This window comes from Chiroxiphia lanceolata, chromosome 17, assembly GCF_009829145.1.
Source record: "Chiroxiphia lanceolata isolate bChiLan1 chromosome 17, bChiLan1.pri, whole genome shotgun sequence".
Lineage (NCBI taxonomy): Eukaryota > Metazoa > Chordata > Aves > Passeriformes > Pipridae > Chiroxiphia > Chiroxiphia lanceolata.
Genome location: NC_045653.1, coordinates 7772992 through 7792521, shown reverse-complemented (window position 1 = coordinate 7792521; position 19530 = coordinate 7772992). Strand labels below are relative to the sequence as shown.

General features: G+C 43.2%; 1 protein-coding gene across 3 annotated transcripts in view; it reads right to left on the bottom strand.

Moving 5' to 3' along the window:
• The window catches only part of VAPB (VAMP associated protein B and C), a 38467-nt gene extending 18985 nt beyond the window's left edge, over positions 1–19482 (bottom strand). The window contains exons 1-2 of one of the 3 annotated variants that reach the window (XM_032705328.1): positions 19143–19482; positions 3440–3592 (exon numbers count right to left, since the gene is read on the bottom strand). In XM_032705328.1, the coding sequence (XP_032561219.1) occupies positions 3440–3592; positions 19143–19200 (211 nt within the window). In that variant the 5' untranslated portion in view covers positions 19201–19482. The remainder of the gene's footprint in view (positions 1–3439; positions 3593–19142) is intronic. The other 2 variants (XM_032705329.1, XM_032705330.1) reach the window with 2 other exon arrangements.
• Positions 19483–19530: the final 48 nt, after the last annotated feature.

The window sequence follows — 19530 nt, the reverse complement described above, 5'->3', positions numbered from 1 at the left end:
CTGTCACAGATGGTTCCTTCTGCACTTCCTCTCTCCCCCCTCACACACCTCACCAGCATCTGCTGAGGGTTTTTTTCCACTTTTCCTTTGTAATCCACTCATGATTTAGATTTCAACCTCCCAGAAAAAAAAAAATCAGGTATCTCTGCAGAAATCACACGTGTCTAACAAAAAGGGAATGTGTGCAAATGCTCCTCCTTGCCCAGCATTTCGGAGCACATGCAGAGCCATCAGCTGACAGCACACACACATACGCTCCCCGACAGTTACATAAACTGAGCTGTTAAAATTACATGCCATTATATAACAGGTGAAAACACGGGCTCCAAACCTGCCACCACAGCGAGCAGCACATGCTGACAGGGCCTGAAATGCTGGGATTTAGGAAAAGCTGTGATTTGGCATAAGAAGCCAGTATTTGAGACTCCACTAGAATAAAGTAAGCTTTATTCTTCTAGCATTCTGTGTGTTTTAAATGAGCCATTATATTAGTATCATATAAGGTGGAACAATGTTCTGCCTCTGTCTCAGGGCAGAATATCTTCTCATATGCTTACATCAAATTAGTACAGATTTAGTTTCACAGGAGTGTAACAAAGGCATCTGGTTACTACAGTGCAAGGAGATGAGGCTGCCCCAAATTCAGCTGCAGTCAGTAACATTTTGAGAAACTAATAAATCATTCCAGAGCTTCATGCCACCACAGGCACTGATTTTTTGGAGAGACAAACCAGTGCAATCAGTGACTCTGGTAAAGCCAGTCAGCAATTTCCAAGAGGACAGATTGCATATAGTAAATACAGCCCAATTAGTTTAAGTGTCCAGAAGTTACTACTGAATTTAACTACATTCTAATAATTTCTCATCAGTAGTATTTTCACTAGGTCTGGAGGAATTCAAGTCCTATTTATTCAAGTCCTATTTTTATGCCCTGTTCAAGACTTAAATTACATGACTGAAAAATAACTGATACAGAGGCAAAGAAACAAATTCTATTTATTTTTCACTTCATTAACTCCAAAATCACTCCTCTGTTCTCAAGCAACATTACTCCAAAGCAAAGGTTAAACACGTCTCTCCCCTCTCTGTGAACCTGAAAACAATTTTGTTCTCTAAGTTAATGGGAGTCCCCTCTTTGATCCCTATCCAAGGGATCCCATCTGCTGATTAGAACCAAAGACACTGCCAACTTCAAGTCCAAATTTAGGTCCCATGCATGGTTTAAAGGACCTACCAAAATTGCCATATATACAGCTCTATTAAACTCCAGTTTAAAATGTTGTAGGAAATAAAAATTTAACACTTGTAAACCCAAAACTCTGTAATATCTACCTATAAATTTACCTCAATATATTACCTGAAGAACAATGAATGTGTACTGTTTGCATTTTAAAATGTAACACTAATGTAAAGGACTGGCAATTTAGGACCATCATTTATTACTGAAATTATTAGCAGCATGAAAATATTAGAACACACATGTGAGCTTGTGATTAAATACACCACAGCCATTTTCAAAACTAACCAAATCATAAATCACTGTAAATAAAGTCACCAGAAAAGGGAAAATTGTAAAGCTATGTAAGCAAGAGGAAAGCACAGCTCAGGGTTAGCACAGCAGTCTCCTAATGGGATACTTTAAGTCTTGGACTAGATCCACACTATCTGGTGTGCCATTGGGAAGAGTGAGGCTGGAGAGGCAAGTTGCTGGTAGCATAACATGAGATGGTTCCTACAAACACCCTCCTGTACTGTATTTGCTCAAGGTGGAGCAAAGGGACACTGTGAGCAGAGGTTTAGGGAAACACTCAACACTGAGATCAAGGCGACATTAAAAAGCCTGGGAAGAGCCTGCAAAGGAAGCAGGCTTTTAATTCTGAAAGTTCATCTGCAAGATGAAAAGCAACCACATCTTTATAGCATGAAGATAATTTGTAGCTAGAAACCATGCTAATTTTCATTATCATTTCATTGATTTCAATGCATATGATATGCTTGCCTGCAGCTAGGAGAGATGACAGACAGCTTTACTTGGGAATTGTCCCGACTTTTAAAAATCTCTATTTCTCTCTAGAGAGCTTTTTCATTTACATATTAGTCATTTCAGAGCTCACTGGGTACGTGCTGGCCTTCTCCTGAAGTAGAAGTGCTTTGCCTGCCCCACCTGTAGCTCCCAGTGCAATTGAGGCACGATCCTGCAGCCCTTTGCACGCTCAATTTGACACAGAAATCCCAACGACAACAGATCAATGAGTGTGCAAATGTGGGCACGTCCAGGAAGACTGACAGGATTAGACTTGCTTAATGTTACAGTGCAAAGTATTTTTGGGAGCAATTTTTATTTTGTTGAAACAAGCTCCCCAAGGGCGAGGTGTTAAAATATTTTACATTTTATTAAGTAAAAAAACTGAAGTCTTGATTTGTACAAGTTGATTTTCTTCCAAGTAAAAAGCAGTGACTTTAGCCCCCCAAATCTTTTATTTCATCTAGGAAAGGTTGCTAAGACACTAATAGCAAACTCTATAACCTATCAATAATTTTTCTTATCATGCCAACATTAAATTCTTTTAAAAATAGTAAAGCAAATCTGCATATTTATAGAAATTATTTTCTTACCTAAAAAGTCAGACCTCATTCATGCAATATGCCACTACTATGTGCTTTGGAAGAATTCTTTGTTAAAAACATGGATGAGAGAAGTCATTGAGAAAATACTGTTTTCAGGCATGTATCATCAGTGAGTTAATAATATGCAGACATTCTGTTCATGGGAATACTCAGCTCTTTATGCTTTCAAAGTAAGCCACTCCTTTGTTTTTTCCATTACCAAACTTAGGCAAGTCAAGAGCTACTGACTCATTAGAGAAAATCATTAACTTTTCCTATGGAACAGCAAAGATTTAGTCATTTGACATTTTTAACACCAAAGGATACTGAATCTTCAGGGAACCCAAAACAAACATGGATTGAAAGTAAACGTTTTCATTGTTGGTTATATCAAAGACAGTTTGGCAACAGCCAACACCAGTCTAAACCAGTGGCTGCAGTCCACCCAGATTTATTCTTCCCTTGATGTGCTCACCCAAGCACTTGTTTGACCCCATGGTGAGCTGGTTCAGGAAGTTAAGCTGGCAAAAAACTAACTACAAAAATAATCCCACAGGGAGGGCAGGGCTGCAGCAGCACTGCTTTGGATAGGTTGGCTGAGACTCTTAATGAGCCATATAAATCATTTATGTATTTCTGCCCTTTTCCTCTCCAAAACATGATGTAAAACCAAGCCTACTGCTGCTAGACCAGGAATAAGGGAAGTAAGGCTATGTGAAATGGTTGCTTCTCCAGGAAAACACAACCTATTGGGTCAGGCTGCAAAGCATTCCCAGCAATTGATTAATAGAAGCTACTTTCGAATCACCAAAAAACTGCTTGAATGGCTTACCAGAAACATTAATTGATGTTCCTGCATCGATAATTCCACTGTTGGGCCTTACACAGTATCTACGTGGTGCTGTGGTCTTAACTTTGAAGCAAACATTTCTGTCTGTGGGGTTGCCGAGCTTCAGGTTTGTAGTGACAACATCTGTGAAAGGACCTGGGGAGGAGAGAGAGAAGCAAGGCTTGAAATCACACAGAAAGCACTTTTCAAGCAGAGGCTAAGCAGGCTCTAAATCTCTGTTCACAAATCTTATAAAGTAATTAGATGTCCAATTTCCATCTGCGGCACGTACAGATAATCGCGCACGCAAAGCCGGCGCCCCGGCCCTGCTGCAGCTCCAGCCCAACAGCTGAAATGATCATTAACTGCCAGACAAAAGGGGCAAATCATTCACACATTGTGCCAACACCACAACATGGCATTCAGAGGATGCCAAATTCCCTGCTGCATCACAGATCCTCCGTCCCAGCGAAGCCAGGCTAACAGAGTCACCACATATACCCACGTTGGAGGTGATAAATAGTGAGCAAATACAGTTTGTTAACTAGGCAGGGAATAATAACAAAGGGGCTACTACAGATCCATCTGCAGGTGAAGCTGTACCTCCAGAGAACCAGGAATCCACCAGGTATTCCAGAATGCCACACCAAAACCAGCAAAACAAGCATTTAGGACACATTTTCTTTTCCCTAGCAAGTTTGTTTTTTGGGGTTTTTTTTTGTAATAACTCTCTTGGCCACTAGAAATTATAAACCAGAAGAAATAAAATAGCCTACCTCACCCAGGGCAGGAAATAACCATGTGGAAATAGGGAAATTTTTAGACACTGAGAGCACTGGTAAAGATTTCCATATTAGCAAAGCCAGAATCAAACCATTGTCAAGTTCTGCAGCACCAAGTGCAGGCAAATCCATTTCTCCCAGGTTCACTACCTAATTGGAACTGCCCAAATCCCTCAGGTTAGAGGAAAGACTCGTTACTGATTTCCCACAAGACACTGATAAATCAGACAGGCAGCACACAACTATAGCGTTTTACAGATGGTAAAGAAGTAAAATTAAAAGAAATATAACCACACTTTGATCAAATGTCTTCTGCATAGAAGTGATTAATTTGATGCCTGAATAAAATATCTTCATTTGTCCTCAGGAGTAAAAGCAAATTGGTCAAAAAAAAGCATCGAAGTTTTCCTTACAGAAATGACAGTCTTAAAATTGAAAAGGGGGGAATGATGATGAAAATAAAAATACTGGAAGGCAACATTCCACCATCCTCCTCCCAAAGCATGGTTGACTTAAGGTAATTTAAGTGTGATACTTTTTCTACAAATTTATCACACAAATTTGTCTCCCAAGATGACATTTCATACAGCTGTAGCAGTACCTCAGTCCTGCAATCTTTATCCTCTGTTTAAAGGAATTAGAAAGGGAAAAACCCCAAACAATCACACACACAAAACACACCAGACAACAATGTAGGACCATTTCTGCCTGTGCTCTGAACAGACCAGCTTTGCACTTACAATGCAACCTGGGAGTTAAAAAAATTGAAGTAATAAAATTTTCAGATCCCGTGGCAAAGATTTCACTAAACCTGTGCCTGGTGAAACACTGTGATGTGAAAGGGAATGAAATACAGCTGTCAAATTTTCTCTGTGTTCTGCATGCAGAGAGAGACTTGAAGCTCATGGAAAATAACTGGGCAGAAGCAGCCACGAGTTGTTAAAGAAGTTAAACAAGCCAAACTATCAGAAAAATCCAGCAGACATTCAGGTGTGTAAAGACAGTGGCAGATCTTCAAAACAGCTCTATCTGGGAGAAGTCTCAACATCTCAGAAGAAATTACAGGATGCCTAAGCATTAAGGATGTGTCTTTACTAAAAACTTACAGCTTGAGCTATTCCAGCACAGAGGGAGGGTGGGCTGAGCAAAGCCCTGCATATGCAGCTGCATCCTCAGCAGTGCTTTCCTGCTCTGCGTGCTGGGATAGATTTCCTGGGGGAAATACCATGTTTTTATTTGGCTGATCCATGAAGGCCTGTGGGATTTGTGTGCCCCAGCGAAGAGCTGCTGTTTGAAACAGTAATACGACAACAATTCTGTGTGTAAAATAATTTCCAAATGGAGTTACTTATTGCTAACAGAGATCATACCAAAATATCTGGCAGCAAAACCTTCCGGCAGACGGAATTAATTTCTTCTTGTCTGCTTGATGTTTGCTCTTCTGTTCTGTCCACTAAGCTTTAAACAGCTTCTTTAGCTCCATTTTCCCCCAGTTACAGGTTTTGCAGATCAGCCAGCACAACTGGACTGGAAGGCTGACATCTGCTTCCAGCAAACCTGTGTGAGGCACAACTCCTCACGGCACTGCTGGTCAAACACTGCAGCAAAGCAAAACACAGCAGACAAACACAGGATTAACGTGCCATTGTAGGTGTTGTGAAGTGTGTAAAAAAATAAATAGGCAACAGAGTATTAACTCAGGGGTAATTGGGGCATGGCAGTGAAATATTATCAGCTTGGCTGGCCCTGCCTTTTGAGAGCAAGGCCCATGGACTGCCAAGTCGGGCTGAAACGAAACCTTGATAGCCTGTTGTTAGATTACTATAGCCAAGGCTACATGTTTTTTTGGGGGGTTGGGGTATGTGGGAGAACTATCTCAGGATAAACACAAGCTAATTCTTTACTGGAGATACACCCCTGCTTTCCAACATCTGGATGTGAGCACAGCAGATAAGGCTGGAGTGGGTATTACCAGTCCTACAAGACACACATCTACCCTGGAGCTTCATTTTCCAGTGCAAGACATTAGGAATTCTGCATTCATACACAGATACAGCAACATAAAATGCTCTACACTTCTTCCTGATCACTTTGTCCTCACTACAATTTATACAGGTATATGCAACCCCCGGACAATGCCTGTACCCCCAAGGTGGGCTGTGAAGGCAGTTCAGTCAGACTGGTGCATCTGGATGGTACCTGGGTAAAAGCAAGTGAGGACTGACTCTTACTCTGTTCCTAACCAGAAGCTGGGTTAAAACCACAACTCTCGCTTCATTATTTTGTTTTGAATGTTTTTTCTATTGCTCATAATATTCCTAAATAAGTGAAACCCATACTAAGGCAGAGTGCTTTCCAAATGACAATTTGCACTTTAAAATCAGCCCGACTGTTTTTCCTCACGTGTTTTTTTCAAGAGATCATGAGAAAAATGCCACTGGTGTCATCCCAAGGACAAAGTTATGGGAAACAGGGTCTGTACATGCATCATCTGACACAGGGTTGTCACGGGAGTGAGCTGTCTACAAGGAAGAATGTAGTAAACTGAATTTGGTGGTGAAAGTCTGAAATATTCCACAAGGGCTTGATGACTTTTTCCTGCCAAAATAAAGTCAACTTGTGTTAATGCAAACTGGGCATCTAGTGATATGCAAAGTAGCAGAATTACTGAAAGGAAACATCACCTCCTATACTCATGAAACAACCAACAGTAAGAGGTACCATGGTTTTTCACTTTTCAGAAGGGTTAGTGTCAAACTACAACTGTGGCTTTCCACCCAAGGAGCTACACATCCAATCCTTCCCATGTGAAGATCACAGCTTTACCTCAGAATCAGCCATGCTCCATTTCCTATTCAAACCCCAGTGCTGTATCAATCTTTCCTAGCAGTGCCATTCTGCAGTGCACTGCGTTATAATACCCCACATCAGTGCAGTAATGATACAAAAGTCTGGGAATTAGGTCAAAAGAACATGGTGTCAACTCTATTTAAATTTTAAATAACTCTCCTTGCAATAAAAATTGCTCATAATTGTACCAGCAAATCCAGGCTGATAACTTTTTGATCAGCACAGTACTCACTGTGAGACTCTTACTCCTCACAGAAACCATGTTCCCCAGTACATTTGTACTGAACCTTAATACAACCATTCTCACCTCAACCAAAATTCCTTGCTTTAACACAGCAAATAAACAGTCCCCATACTGTTTGGCATGTGAAAGAAGTTAGCACAAGTATCAGCAGGGGGAAAGCTTTGATGGCACAGGTTGGGCAGGAACATTCAGACCCGCCGGGGACAGTCCTTGGCAGATTTGTACCTGCAAATACTACAACATCTTTATAATTAACTACACACATCAGGTGGGCCACAGTCCCAGGGCTGCTTTATTCCTGCATGAGTCCATCTCACTGCTGCCAGGGAGGTGTTCTGACCTCTCCTCTCCCCACCTGCCTGTGCAGGCTGCACAGTGTGTGCCCAGAGCCGAGCCAGGGAGCTGCCGGGGCTGCAAATTAATCCACTTACCAGGCAGGGAGCGAGGGAGGGGGCAGTGGGGAAGAGAAATGGGAGAATCAGTTTTCAGCCAGATCAGGCAGCACTCAGACCTGGCATCAGGCAAACTGCATCCTCCTGCCCAGCATTCTGCCAAATTAAGGCAGCAAGGTCTCACAGTTAGCAGGTTAAAGCCAGCAAGCACATCCAGGCATAGGCACTGCAGTCACACTCGTGTTGGCATAGCTGTTGAAAGTAATTAAGGCACATGCATTATTTCTTTGTGCTTAAATCTAATGCAAATTCTCATCTGTTTAAAGCCAGGCATCCCCTAAAAAATTTAGTAAACTTTTCAGAGAAAAGCCTTGCAGGATTACTAGACAGAATTGTAGCCATGTTCAACTGGCACCCATTGACCCACAAGACTAAGGGTAAATCCTCATCCAGCTGCCTGTGCTCCTCCCAGAGTGTTTTAGAAGCACTTTCAGCATCTTTCCTTAAAGAACTTTCGCCACTCCAGCTCACCACAGACACGTACCCTAGAGCAAGGTAATTGGAAACAGCCAGAAATACAGGCAGAGTTTCTAGGGAGATAACCTCTCTTGTACTTCCTTTGTGGGGAGCAGTGGAATGCAATAATAGGAGGGGAAGGATGTATTTCACCATGGTTTAATCCCATTGCTGTGTCAGAGGAAAGTCATTAACCACCTGACACATTAATCACCCATGGAAAGGTAACCAAGGAATCTTTATTAAGGGAGATGGTGGAAAGCAGGAGAGGGGAAACCTAAACTCTTTTGTGACTATTCTCAAGAGCCCAAATCCCACACATGACTAGGAGATGTCCATCCACATGGAGCAATAACTCACCCAGTGAAAAGGGCCACACTGACCCTTCATGTGCAAGTGGAAAAGGTGGGGCTGAATGTGATATTTGAGGCTCCCTTCCCAAAACAGCCATCTCTCCATCTGACTATTTCTGTCTTTCTACTTGCCACTTTTCTCATCTTCACATCTGAGTTGCTCCTTTACTATCCCTCTGACAGTACCAAGTGATTTCATTTTATTTCCTCAATTTCTCCCATTTCATTTCTGTGGATGTCTATCAGCATTAGAGAGACAGGCAAAATAAAACCACTAGTGATGTGCAAGAGGGCTCAATAACAGGTGAAGAACTTGACTTACTGTTTGCTTCTTTTTAAAGTTATATATAAAGCTGATGACCTTTGACGATAAACACTAAGATGAAAAGAGCTGAAATGTCAAGCAAGACATCTTGAGCTATCAGCCAGGTGCCTGTGAATCAAGAACACCCAAGATCCAATCAAACCCTCCCACCATCTTACTTGTCTTTAGACAAATCACTTAAGGGCTTGATCTTCTGCTATTAAGAGCCTTAAGAGTTGACAGCAACTCCAAAACAGAAGCAGGTTTGGACCCTTATAGTTTCCCTCTCTGTAAAGTCAGGAGAATACTTACCTAATTACACAGAATCTTGTGAAGATTAGTGTTTTAAAAAGTGCTGTGTGCCAAGTTTTAATCATCATCATCATCTGGCTCTGGAGACATTCATAATTAAGGGAGCATCCGCAACTTTGGAAATCAAAGAAGTCAAAAAATGAGGAGAAGTGCCTGTGTTGCACAAACATCTGATTTCACAAGGAACTCACTGAGAGGGCCCCAACAACTCCAGATTTGGTAATTATTTTTAAGACAAATCCTTGTGTAAACCATTTGCCAACCTCTCAAGCTCAGCTGAGATTTTAGAAGGAATTAGGTAGAACCCCCCACCCCCGTGGAATCAGTGGCTTTACTCCCAGCACCCACCTCCTCACCCAAGAGAGCCCTTGAAGGGAAGTGGTCGCTTCCACTTCTGCTGTGTCAAGCAGTAGATACCTTGATGAAAAATACATTACAAAAATAGAAGCAACATCCAAATCACTCCCCATGCAATAGCTGATGCAGTGGAGAGATTTTTTTAAGAAGTATGTAATCAATAAAGTGACCTAAGAGGGAGAAAAAAACCAAGATGCAGAAATCCAACAAAATTGCATGATCCAGATGCCAAAGCTGGAGCAAGGCTGGCAGTAAGTTATTCCATTTGGATGGATTAATCAGTGTCCTTCTCTGGCCTTTTTTGGCATAAATTATTTTTCTGAGTGTGCCTCATGCTTAATGAGGAAAAAAACCCAAAACCCCAACAAACATGAGACTGAAGACTATTTTCAGGGTATCTATTAGTACATAATTTTTGTCACCTTTATCCCTCTGAGGATCATTAACAGTCTGACTTCACAGTTTTAAGAACTGAGAGGCCACACATAAGCTTGCCAAGAGAAACACAGGAATATGTCCTTCACGTAATTTTGGTACCAGTGTCGTTTGTTTTTTCCCAACTGATCCCTTCAGAGTTTTATTACACCCAAACATGACTTACAGTGAACTTAATCACACAACACGAAATGTTTTCTCCACATCCTAAACTGCAAACACATTTCTGCACACGGTTGCACAAACAAGAGCCTGAGAGCAGCCTTGGTGAGCTTTTAGAGGTGCATCTCTGTTTCAACTGTGCTTTCAGACCCTTTTAGCAGCGAACAGATCGTATTACTGTGCTCACAAATATCAGTGTACCAGCCCTCTCCAGGTATGAAAACAGCTCAGAACCTCTTTCAGTGACCATGAGGTACCAGAGCCACTCACAGTAAAACACCTTATTCCTGTGCATGGCCTGAAGCCCCATCCCCGGGATTTCAGGACACTGGAACAAAGCACAGGGAGAAGTGGGGATGCAGCACTGGAGAGCAGCAGGATGATGGATGGGCTTGATGTGCAAAACTCCCTGGTAAAAACACTGCTGAAGCCTGAAGTCAATGTAAAGTGTCTCTCTGGAAGAAGCGTCTCGACTTTAATCACCAACCCAAACTACACTTTTTCTTGCAAAGTAATTTTTCCTGGTCTAATTTTCATCACGAAACTCCATTTCAAATGCACATCAAAATGTAAGGGAAGGAGCAACTTAACTACTCTAATTTTATGCTCACATATACTCTTCAAATAGACAAATGTGATGTGCAACTTAAATAGCAAATGAGCAAATATTTTAAGTGCAAAACTATGCACAAATCGGAAATACCAGAAGAAATAAGCAAAATTAGAGATTTTTGGGATGCACAAAGAGCAGCTGCTTTTCTAATAAGTTTAAAAAAAACCCAAACCACATTAAATAGGCAGTGGGATACTATTTATAGCTACAAATAAGGAAGGAAACCTGAATTTAGCAAGATATATTTCAGGGGAGCCACTTGAAAACTATCCTATTAACTGTATTTTCAGGCTCAAAGGAAAAAACCCCAAACCAAATCAGATATTTAGTCAGAAGCAGTGAGCAAACTTTATCTGAAAAAACAATGCCTCACATCTTTTACAGTCTGGCATAGAACAAGATACAAATGTCAAGTTGTGTTCTTCAAGCCTAAACTTCTGTCTTTTCCAATCTAAACAATTCCGTGATTCAGCGATCATCTGCACCACTGTATGACACCAGTAAACACGGTGTAAAAACAGCTGTATAAAAACAAAGGAAAAAAAAATAAATCTTCCTGCCCTTACATCTTCGCTCCTACTCTGGTCAAAATGTAGGAAGGCCAGAAGAGGAGACGCTACAAACCAGAGGAAATGCAAATATTTTGAGAGGATTCAAAATAAATTGTTAATTCCCATATCACAAGAAGCAGCAGTTGCAAATATCAACATCCAACACACAGGAAACCGCACAAGGGAGAGGGTGAACTGCTGGGAGAAACATTGGAAGCACCAAGAAGGATAATAAGGATGAAGTAACTGGTTCCATGGAAAGGAGCAGTCTTGAGAAAAACAAAGAAGTGCCATTTTTTTTTTTCTTAAAGAATGACACAGTCATTTGACATGCCTTCTAGAAGCACAACCAATTTGAATTAGGCCTTTTAAATTGCTTTCAAAAACATAAGATTTGGCTCCATAGTGATCCCCACACCTACATGATTTTATAATCTGCATCCTAAGTAACTGGATCACCAGGCAAACCTCCCCCTTCTCTATTTTTCCACCAGTTGTGGAAACCAACCAAGAAAACAGGATTAAATTTAGAATGATAAAATCTTTAATCCATGCACCATGGTATGAGGGACTTCGTTTACAGCTCGGGGAACTAGACACGAAAGAAGTTTAGTAAAGAGATTATTTTCATGAAGTATTTATAATAACGTGGGATAAGTACTGCAGGCAGCAGCAGAACCCAAACTGTACAAATGTTTTTGAGGCCAGAAGAATTACAGATGAAGTAAGCAATTCTCAGAACTGCTCTAATACAGAAAGGACAGACTCTCCCAGCTCTGGGTCTGGACTGTCTTGCTGGTGTAAACACGGAATCACTTCGATCCATGTGCATTTTAACCCTGCACTGAATTCAATGTGGAAATGGTGATTTGCTCTGCACACATTTTCAATGACAGCAGGACTGTGACAGCTGTTCCAGACCGATGGCACAAACCCCTCTTTAGGAAAGGTTGCCCAGCAGGCCAAGTTTTAAACTCAACAACATCCCAGACATCTCAGAAAACATCCTATATGCCCCCACTGACACTCGGGCTACAAAGCAGGTCTGAAAGCATTTTTATGTCAAATAAATACTGGGTCAAACACCGGAGGAGGAGATTTAGTGTGAGTCTGGCCCCCAGCTTAGACAGACTGGTACTTAAATATTCATATCTGTATGTGAAATAGGCTTCCTTTCTGCCTCTGGTCATTACACAGGAAGACAATGAAAGGAGCCTTCAATGTTCCTCGTGGTAGGAACTGTCACAGCAGTGCCAGAGTCCCTCATCCAGAGAGTTCTAACTGGGAAGAGCTCCTGACCTAATCAGGAAGGATTTACTTGGAGAAAAAAAGCCAAACAAACAATTTGCAGCAGCAGGATGATAATGTTAAAGCTCACGTTCCTTACAGACACAAAGATGAAATTTAAGCCTGAAACGACAGCTGTGACCACAAACAGAACTGTTGCAAACACCATCAGTAAAGCTCTCAAAGCCAAGCAGCCACAGTGACAGGGAAAGTAAAAAAGGCTGTTATTGTACTGACTATGAAATGCATTCAGTAGTTATTAGCTGTTCCCAGCAGGCAGCAAACACAAGACCAATATGGTAACAAGATAGTAGAAAATGAGTGTGACTGCAAGATGAGGGCAGAATTAGCAAGGGTCATTTGATTCCTGCACCCTCAGCTGGGCAGAAAGCTGTGTTGAGGGGCCCTCAGAAACAAGACAAACCCTCACTCGCCCAGTTTTCTACAAAAATTGCATTATAACATATGCAGAAGTTGCTCATTTGATTCTAAACTCATTTGATGCAATCAATACCTTCCAGAGCTGGCTGCATACAACAAACTAAGCTGCTTTTAAAATTGGGTATTTGTTCATGGATGTAAGCTGACCTGAGCTCATGAAGTTGGATCATTTGCTATGGTGATGATGCTTTTTTTCCAGTTCAGTTTCAAAACAGATCTGACAATCTATTTAAAGGTTTGTACTTGACTTCTTACAGTCCTAATTCTGAATTAGAGAGCAATTAAACAAAATTCACTCCTGTATTCAGAGGCAGTGACCAATTTTAAAAGAAATAAAGCACTGCATGACTACATAAGCTTTTAATTTATAGAACCTGCGCAGCGAGGAAAAAAATAGGTAATAATTTATTTTCCAGTGAGAAGGACCTATCAGAAACTCCTGTGGCAAATTCCTACTCCAAATTCCTCTTTCACGGGTGATAGGACATTGCACATGCAGGGGAGCAGCTGGGAAATACAATTTACTGCTAAGCACCAGTGTGAACCTGCATCCACTCTGATACATTAACTGTGCCTCTATTTTGCCATGACAGCCACGTTCCCAGGGCTTGAGACAGCCACTTCTTAGATGTGTATTTTCAATATAATCTGTTATCAGACCTATCTTCTGAAGTGATGAATAGAGGTCACATCCCATCAACCACTGGCAACCCGCCACCCTGATGAGCTTTAAATAACAAACTCGACAAACTTTTTCATGTATCATTGCAATGGTTCCACAGCTCAAAGTGAGCTGAAAATCCATGCACAAACATGGATTCCCAAGGAACAGGAAGTTATGAATGCGTGTGTCCCTTCCCTTACAGTAAAGGCAAGCAGCTGGTCATATTTAAAACACAACAATCACATAAAACTAAGAGAAACAATGGCCAAATAATAAATTTTATCACTGCATTAGGTCTTTCCCTGAAACAGTAATACTTTGATGCCATTAATGCTCGTAACTTCATCTGGAATTCTCAAATTCTATGCAGTACAAAATTATTCAAAAGTCCTTAACCCATAAATCACATTGGCCAAAGCCTTCAAGCAGATTGTGGTATTTTTGGAAATAGTCTTGGGAGACCTAAATACATTAATTAAATTTAACAGAAGATGCAGTTAAACCTCCTTGACTGCTTCACACATCTCAGTTGTTATTTGGTGCTCCAACCATCCTACTCCAAGTTTCTGTTAGTCCCCACATGTACAATTCCTGTCCCCTTTCCCACTGGAGCTGTTAGTGCACAGGACAGCAGCAGATTAAGGAAGCTCAAAAAAAGCATAATCTTCAACTTATTCCACCTTTCAAAAAAAATGAGATGTGTCCTAAGACACTCCCAGTGCATCACTACTGTGCTTTTGCCTCCAGGTATTTTCCTTCAAATACCCCTCTTTTAAAGTGAAGGGTCTATGCAAAGCACTGAAGTAATTATAAAACTAATGGAGCATGTGAAATCAGAATAATTCAGTATACAAATAAACTAACACTTAATAGAACAAGTTTTTGATTTTAGCTAAGCTGCAAGAAAAGTGAGCATAACATGAACTGCACCAGAGAAGGACTGATTTTGTTTGGTAATTGGGCTACATTTTAGGGTTAGATTTGTTTAGATTTAGGAAGTTGCCTTTTATTTAAATACTCTTTTTAAGCCTACAACTTGATAATCAAATTCAAATATGTAGAGAGATGCAAAGGTTTAGTCGTATTTAATGCAGTAACAATGATTTTACTCAGAATCAGGCCAGACAGAGGGAAGCATGGGTTGGTACATTTTTCAGCAGAAAAGTAGAGAGCCAATGGCACAGCAGCCTTCAAAGAGTAAAGAAATCCTAGCACTGACTGCCATTCTGCTGTCAATAAATACCAGGAGGGCTCTAAGAGTTTAAAGAAAACAGCATGTAAATTTTCAGCTTAAAAGATGCATATTTATTACACTAAACAGGCAACTTCTTACAACACTGTCAGTATTTTACATTCTTAAACATGGCCTGTTCCTGTGGAAGTGACTAGAAATCCCTATTTATCCAGTACAGAACAGAATGAGAGTTAAATCCCTCCCAATACCTTCAGTACAGGAGTGGTTCAATCATCCCTGATGGATCAGGACAGGGGTGGAGGTAGAACTATATGGCCCAGCAGCAATGTGTGACCAAGTCCTCAAGCCCTGCTCTGAGACTTGGCAACTGCAGGCTCAGTAAAGACTGATCTTACATCCCAAACATTACTGGACTGCTGGATTGAAGAACCTTACCCTGGTATCTGGTAGGAATGGGACATTCATGTGGGATCCAGGAGGCTTTGCACACTTGCACTGCAATGTCCAGATCTCTCCTTTACACAGCCTGATCTGCAGGAGCTCAGATGTCTCGTCAGGGAGTGGCAGCCACCCAACCACGGTACTGCAGGTTACACAAACTGCATGGGACTGGGGCTAAATACTAAATACTGAACACTTACACTGTTGCAGATACGCTGTTGGACTGAGCATATTACACAGGCCAAGGCCACACCTTTGGGCTGCAGCTCTGATGTACCCAGGGGATGCACTTGAGCCAGTGACAGGTGACAGCTTGGAACCAACCCCAGGCTCCAGGCCAAGTCTGAATCCCTCCTATTAGGACTGCAGAGGATTGGCTGTTCTGGTGTATTACTGTGCCCTTTGTAGAAAGCAAAGTTACACAGTGACATTTTGCATAGGTGTGAAATCACAAACTGGGGACAGGAACCTGCATTTCCAACTGGCAGCGACTCGCAGAGTTTTGCGAGGCACTAATCCCTGTTTGGCAGTACTGCCGTGAGCCACTTGGGGAGCACGGACAGAGTGCTGAGTCATAAGTCCAGCCTAACCTGGAGCAAACCTCCAAAAACGCTCCTGAAACGTCCCTGAGCCTACAGCCCCTCTGTTCTGTGTGACCCCTCCTGAACAGCCCTGCCCAGACACCCTGTGTCTGCAAAGAGTCCAGCGGCACCTCAAACACCACAGACCCAGGCACGTTTTAAAATAGGCTATATTTTAACAGAATTTTACTTGCTGACATTAAACAGCTGATCTCTATTCCCGATGGGCTGAAAGGACAGGCTGGCTTGCCCTCCTGTGAGGTGCAGGAGGCAGTGCCTGCAGCACGAGCATGGCACTAACACTGTATCACACAGCACCAGGTAACAGGGGCCACAATTCCACATATCCCTGTCCAAGTTTAAATCTAGCAATTCCTAAAGTCAGAGCCTTGAATGTTGCAATAAATTCTCGGCAGATTGTTTGACTTTTTCTCTTAGGTTAAAAAAGAAAGAAAAAAAAAAGGGGAAACATAAACGTAAATGTCACGTATAACAACGGTGTTTGTCACCCTTTGTTACCAATAAAGTCTGACATGTAAACCTTTAGCTGGATGATTTCTCCCCTGGGCTGCAGATCTACAACAACCAAGAAGTGAAGGAAGCCACTGAAGCTCCTGTTTCACATGGCATCAAAGACCAGGGAAACGGGCACCTCCAGGCACCTAATGGTGTCCAGCCTCCCACGACTCGCAGCTGCATTTCAGCACAGCACATGCTGCTGCTATTTTGGAGCGTGTGTGCTATGGTGGAGGAGATGCAAGGCGGGAGGAAAGACAACCCCTGCTCATGTTCACATGCTGTGAAAAAAAAAAAAATTCCAGCATGAAAAACTCCTTTGATATTTTTTTTTCAAACAAGACACAAGCACGGTGTTTTGAAACAGACCTCCAGCCGAATTTAGAAGGTTCGCTGCAAAGCAAGGGGCTAAAAAAGCTGCTTTAAAAAGGTCTTCAACCCTTTACAAGCGAAAGTGGAGGCCAAGAGAGAGATGGTTGCAACCCCACAGTGACTGGGACGTGTTACAGAAGAAATCCTCATTCACTTATTCCCAACATCCTCCCTCTAGATTTTATATTGAAGAGCTACACGGAGCACTCAAACAGCACGAGCTGTAACAATTTACTGCCTTTTCTACCTGTCTGCATTTTGATTAAGCCATTTATCCATTTCCAGAGTTTGAGACACTTGGTTCACAGTCCTATCTCATTTTCCTACATTAAGCAGGAGACCTTTCAGTGCACACCCTGAGGAAGCACACCCAGACCAGTCAGCAGCTCCATGACCTCTGCCAGTCTGGATCTACTCGCAGGGGGCCAAGCGACACTGGAAATAAATGCAACTATTCACTAAGGTGACAAAACCATTTCAAGCCCTATCACCAGGCAGTGTGTCATCACAAAGTCAGTAGGACAAGAAATGCTTAGAGCAGAATTTACTTCATGAATACTTCAACTTGGGCTCTCCTGAACGAAGGACAGCGGTCAGCCCTGCTTGCTAGAAAGGACTGTAAGGCAGAGGGATTGCCAAAGCATATGAATGCTGCCCACAGCATTAAGGCTGTCTGAACATTAATATTTAAGGGTACTTTGAAACTAAGCCATTTAATAGGTGCAGTTAGTCAAGTAACATTTTATGCTATAAGGAGTATACGTTGCTGGCTAAATATCTGGCAACCAAAGTCACTATGGTTGGTTGATTTAACTTCAATGGCTACTGGTTATTTAGCCCAGAACCTCAACTGAAAGAAAGGCAGCCTGACAAACTATCTTTATTTCAAGAAAAAACAGAGTCTGACTGGATCTATACCTACCTGTGCTGAAGTGAAAGAAGAAAAACAAGCCCTGAACCACAATTATGTCTCATTAGCCAAGTCAGTGCTAATTAAGGCCCCACTTTTTGCCCACCTGAACTTGGATTTGCTTGTTTGCTGAAAGCAGCTTTATCCAGAACAAGAGCTGATTTTCATCTGCTCATACTTAACACAAAGAATGTCAAAACAACAATAGTTTCCTTCTTATAAGCATGTTTGATACTGCTGCCATAACAACTTCAGCTTACAACAAAGATATATTCATTCCACCCAGTGTTTATTAACATGCTGTTTGATAAACCCATTTCATAATATTAGTTCAAATGTATTTACTAATAAAAACTGGTACAGACCTCTCCTATTTTTGAAAATGTACATGAAAGCTTTTTCTTAAAGGAGTATTGTTTTTGCCGGAAGCCAACAAATGAATCCCTATTTTTAAAAAATAGCATGTTTGCCAGAAAATAAAGCGAAGCCATAAAACACCTCTGACTCTGGTCGCATAAATAAACTTGCTGAATACTTATTTGTAATCCCAGAATATTGTATTACAGCCCTGCTGTCACGCTGCAAGACAGGAATTTCAGCGCCAGCGAAAGCCCAAACCCATTCAAGACTTTTATTTAGAAAAAGGATGGATTTTCACACGGGCAGATTATTTGTCCAAATAGCTCGCTGAATTATAACAGCAATAACAATAATAATAAGCATAAAAAGGCAGGAAGTGCTGCCCAGCACCTGGCCAGAGGCTGGAGAGAGACAAGGTTGAAACAACCCCACAGTGACTGGGACATGTTAAAGAAGAAATCCTCATTCACCACCTTATTCCCAACATCCTCCCTCCCTCTGATTTTATACAGAACAGCTACACAGCGCACTTAAACAGCATCAGAGGCAGCAATTTCCTTTTTCCTTTTGGCTGAGCCCTTTACCCATTCCCAGGGTTTGTGACAGTGGGTTCCCAGTCCCACCGCTGTCCTACATGGAGCACCAGACCCCTCGGCCGGGGCCGCTCACACCCCCCGGGCAGGGCAGCGGGTGCCCGGGGAACCCCCCGCTCCGGGCGCTGCCCCGGGGGGTCCCCGCCCTGCCGGGCGCTGCCCCGGGGAAGGTCAGCGCGGGGGGAGCGGGTGTTCCCTGCGCAGGCGGCGGCCGGGACCCCCCCGCGCCGTGTCCCCGGGCCGCCCTGGGCGCTGCCGCAGCCGCCCGCGGAGCCGGGGGGGCGGCCCGGGGGGACCCCCGCGGGGCTGAGGGGGCCCGGAGGGGCGAGGGCGCGGCGCTGAAGGACATTTTATCTGCCGGCGGTGCCCGGCCCCCGGAAAATGGCTGCCGGGGAGCGGGGCCGGAGCGCGGCCGCGCCGCCCGCCCGGCGCGGGGAGCGGCGGCGAGCGGGGGATGGCGGCGGCCGCCTCCTACCTTTGAATTTGAGCTCGTGCTGCGGTTCGAGGCTGAGGACCTGCTCCGCTTTCGCCATGTTCCTCCTCCTCCTCGGCGGTGGCGGCACCAGGCGGAGAGAGGAAGGGACGGGGAGGGAGGGGAAGGAAGAGGGGAGGGAGGAAGGGAGGGAGGAGGGAAGGCGGGCGGGGGGCGCGCCCGGCTGGTTGTTCACCCCTCGGCCGGGCGCTGATTCACCCTCCGCGGGGGCTCTGGTTCACCCTGTCCCGGCTGCTCGTTCTCCCTGTGTCGGCGGCGGAGCGGGGACGGCGGGCGGCGCGGTGGGGCGGCGGCTCCGGCGCACACGCTGCCCGGGCAGGGCGGGCGGAGGGCGGGACGATGCAGCACCGAGGGGCCCGCGGAGAGGCTG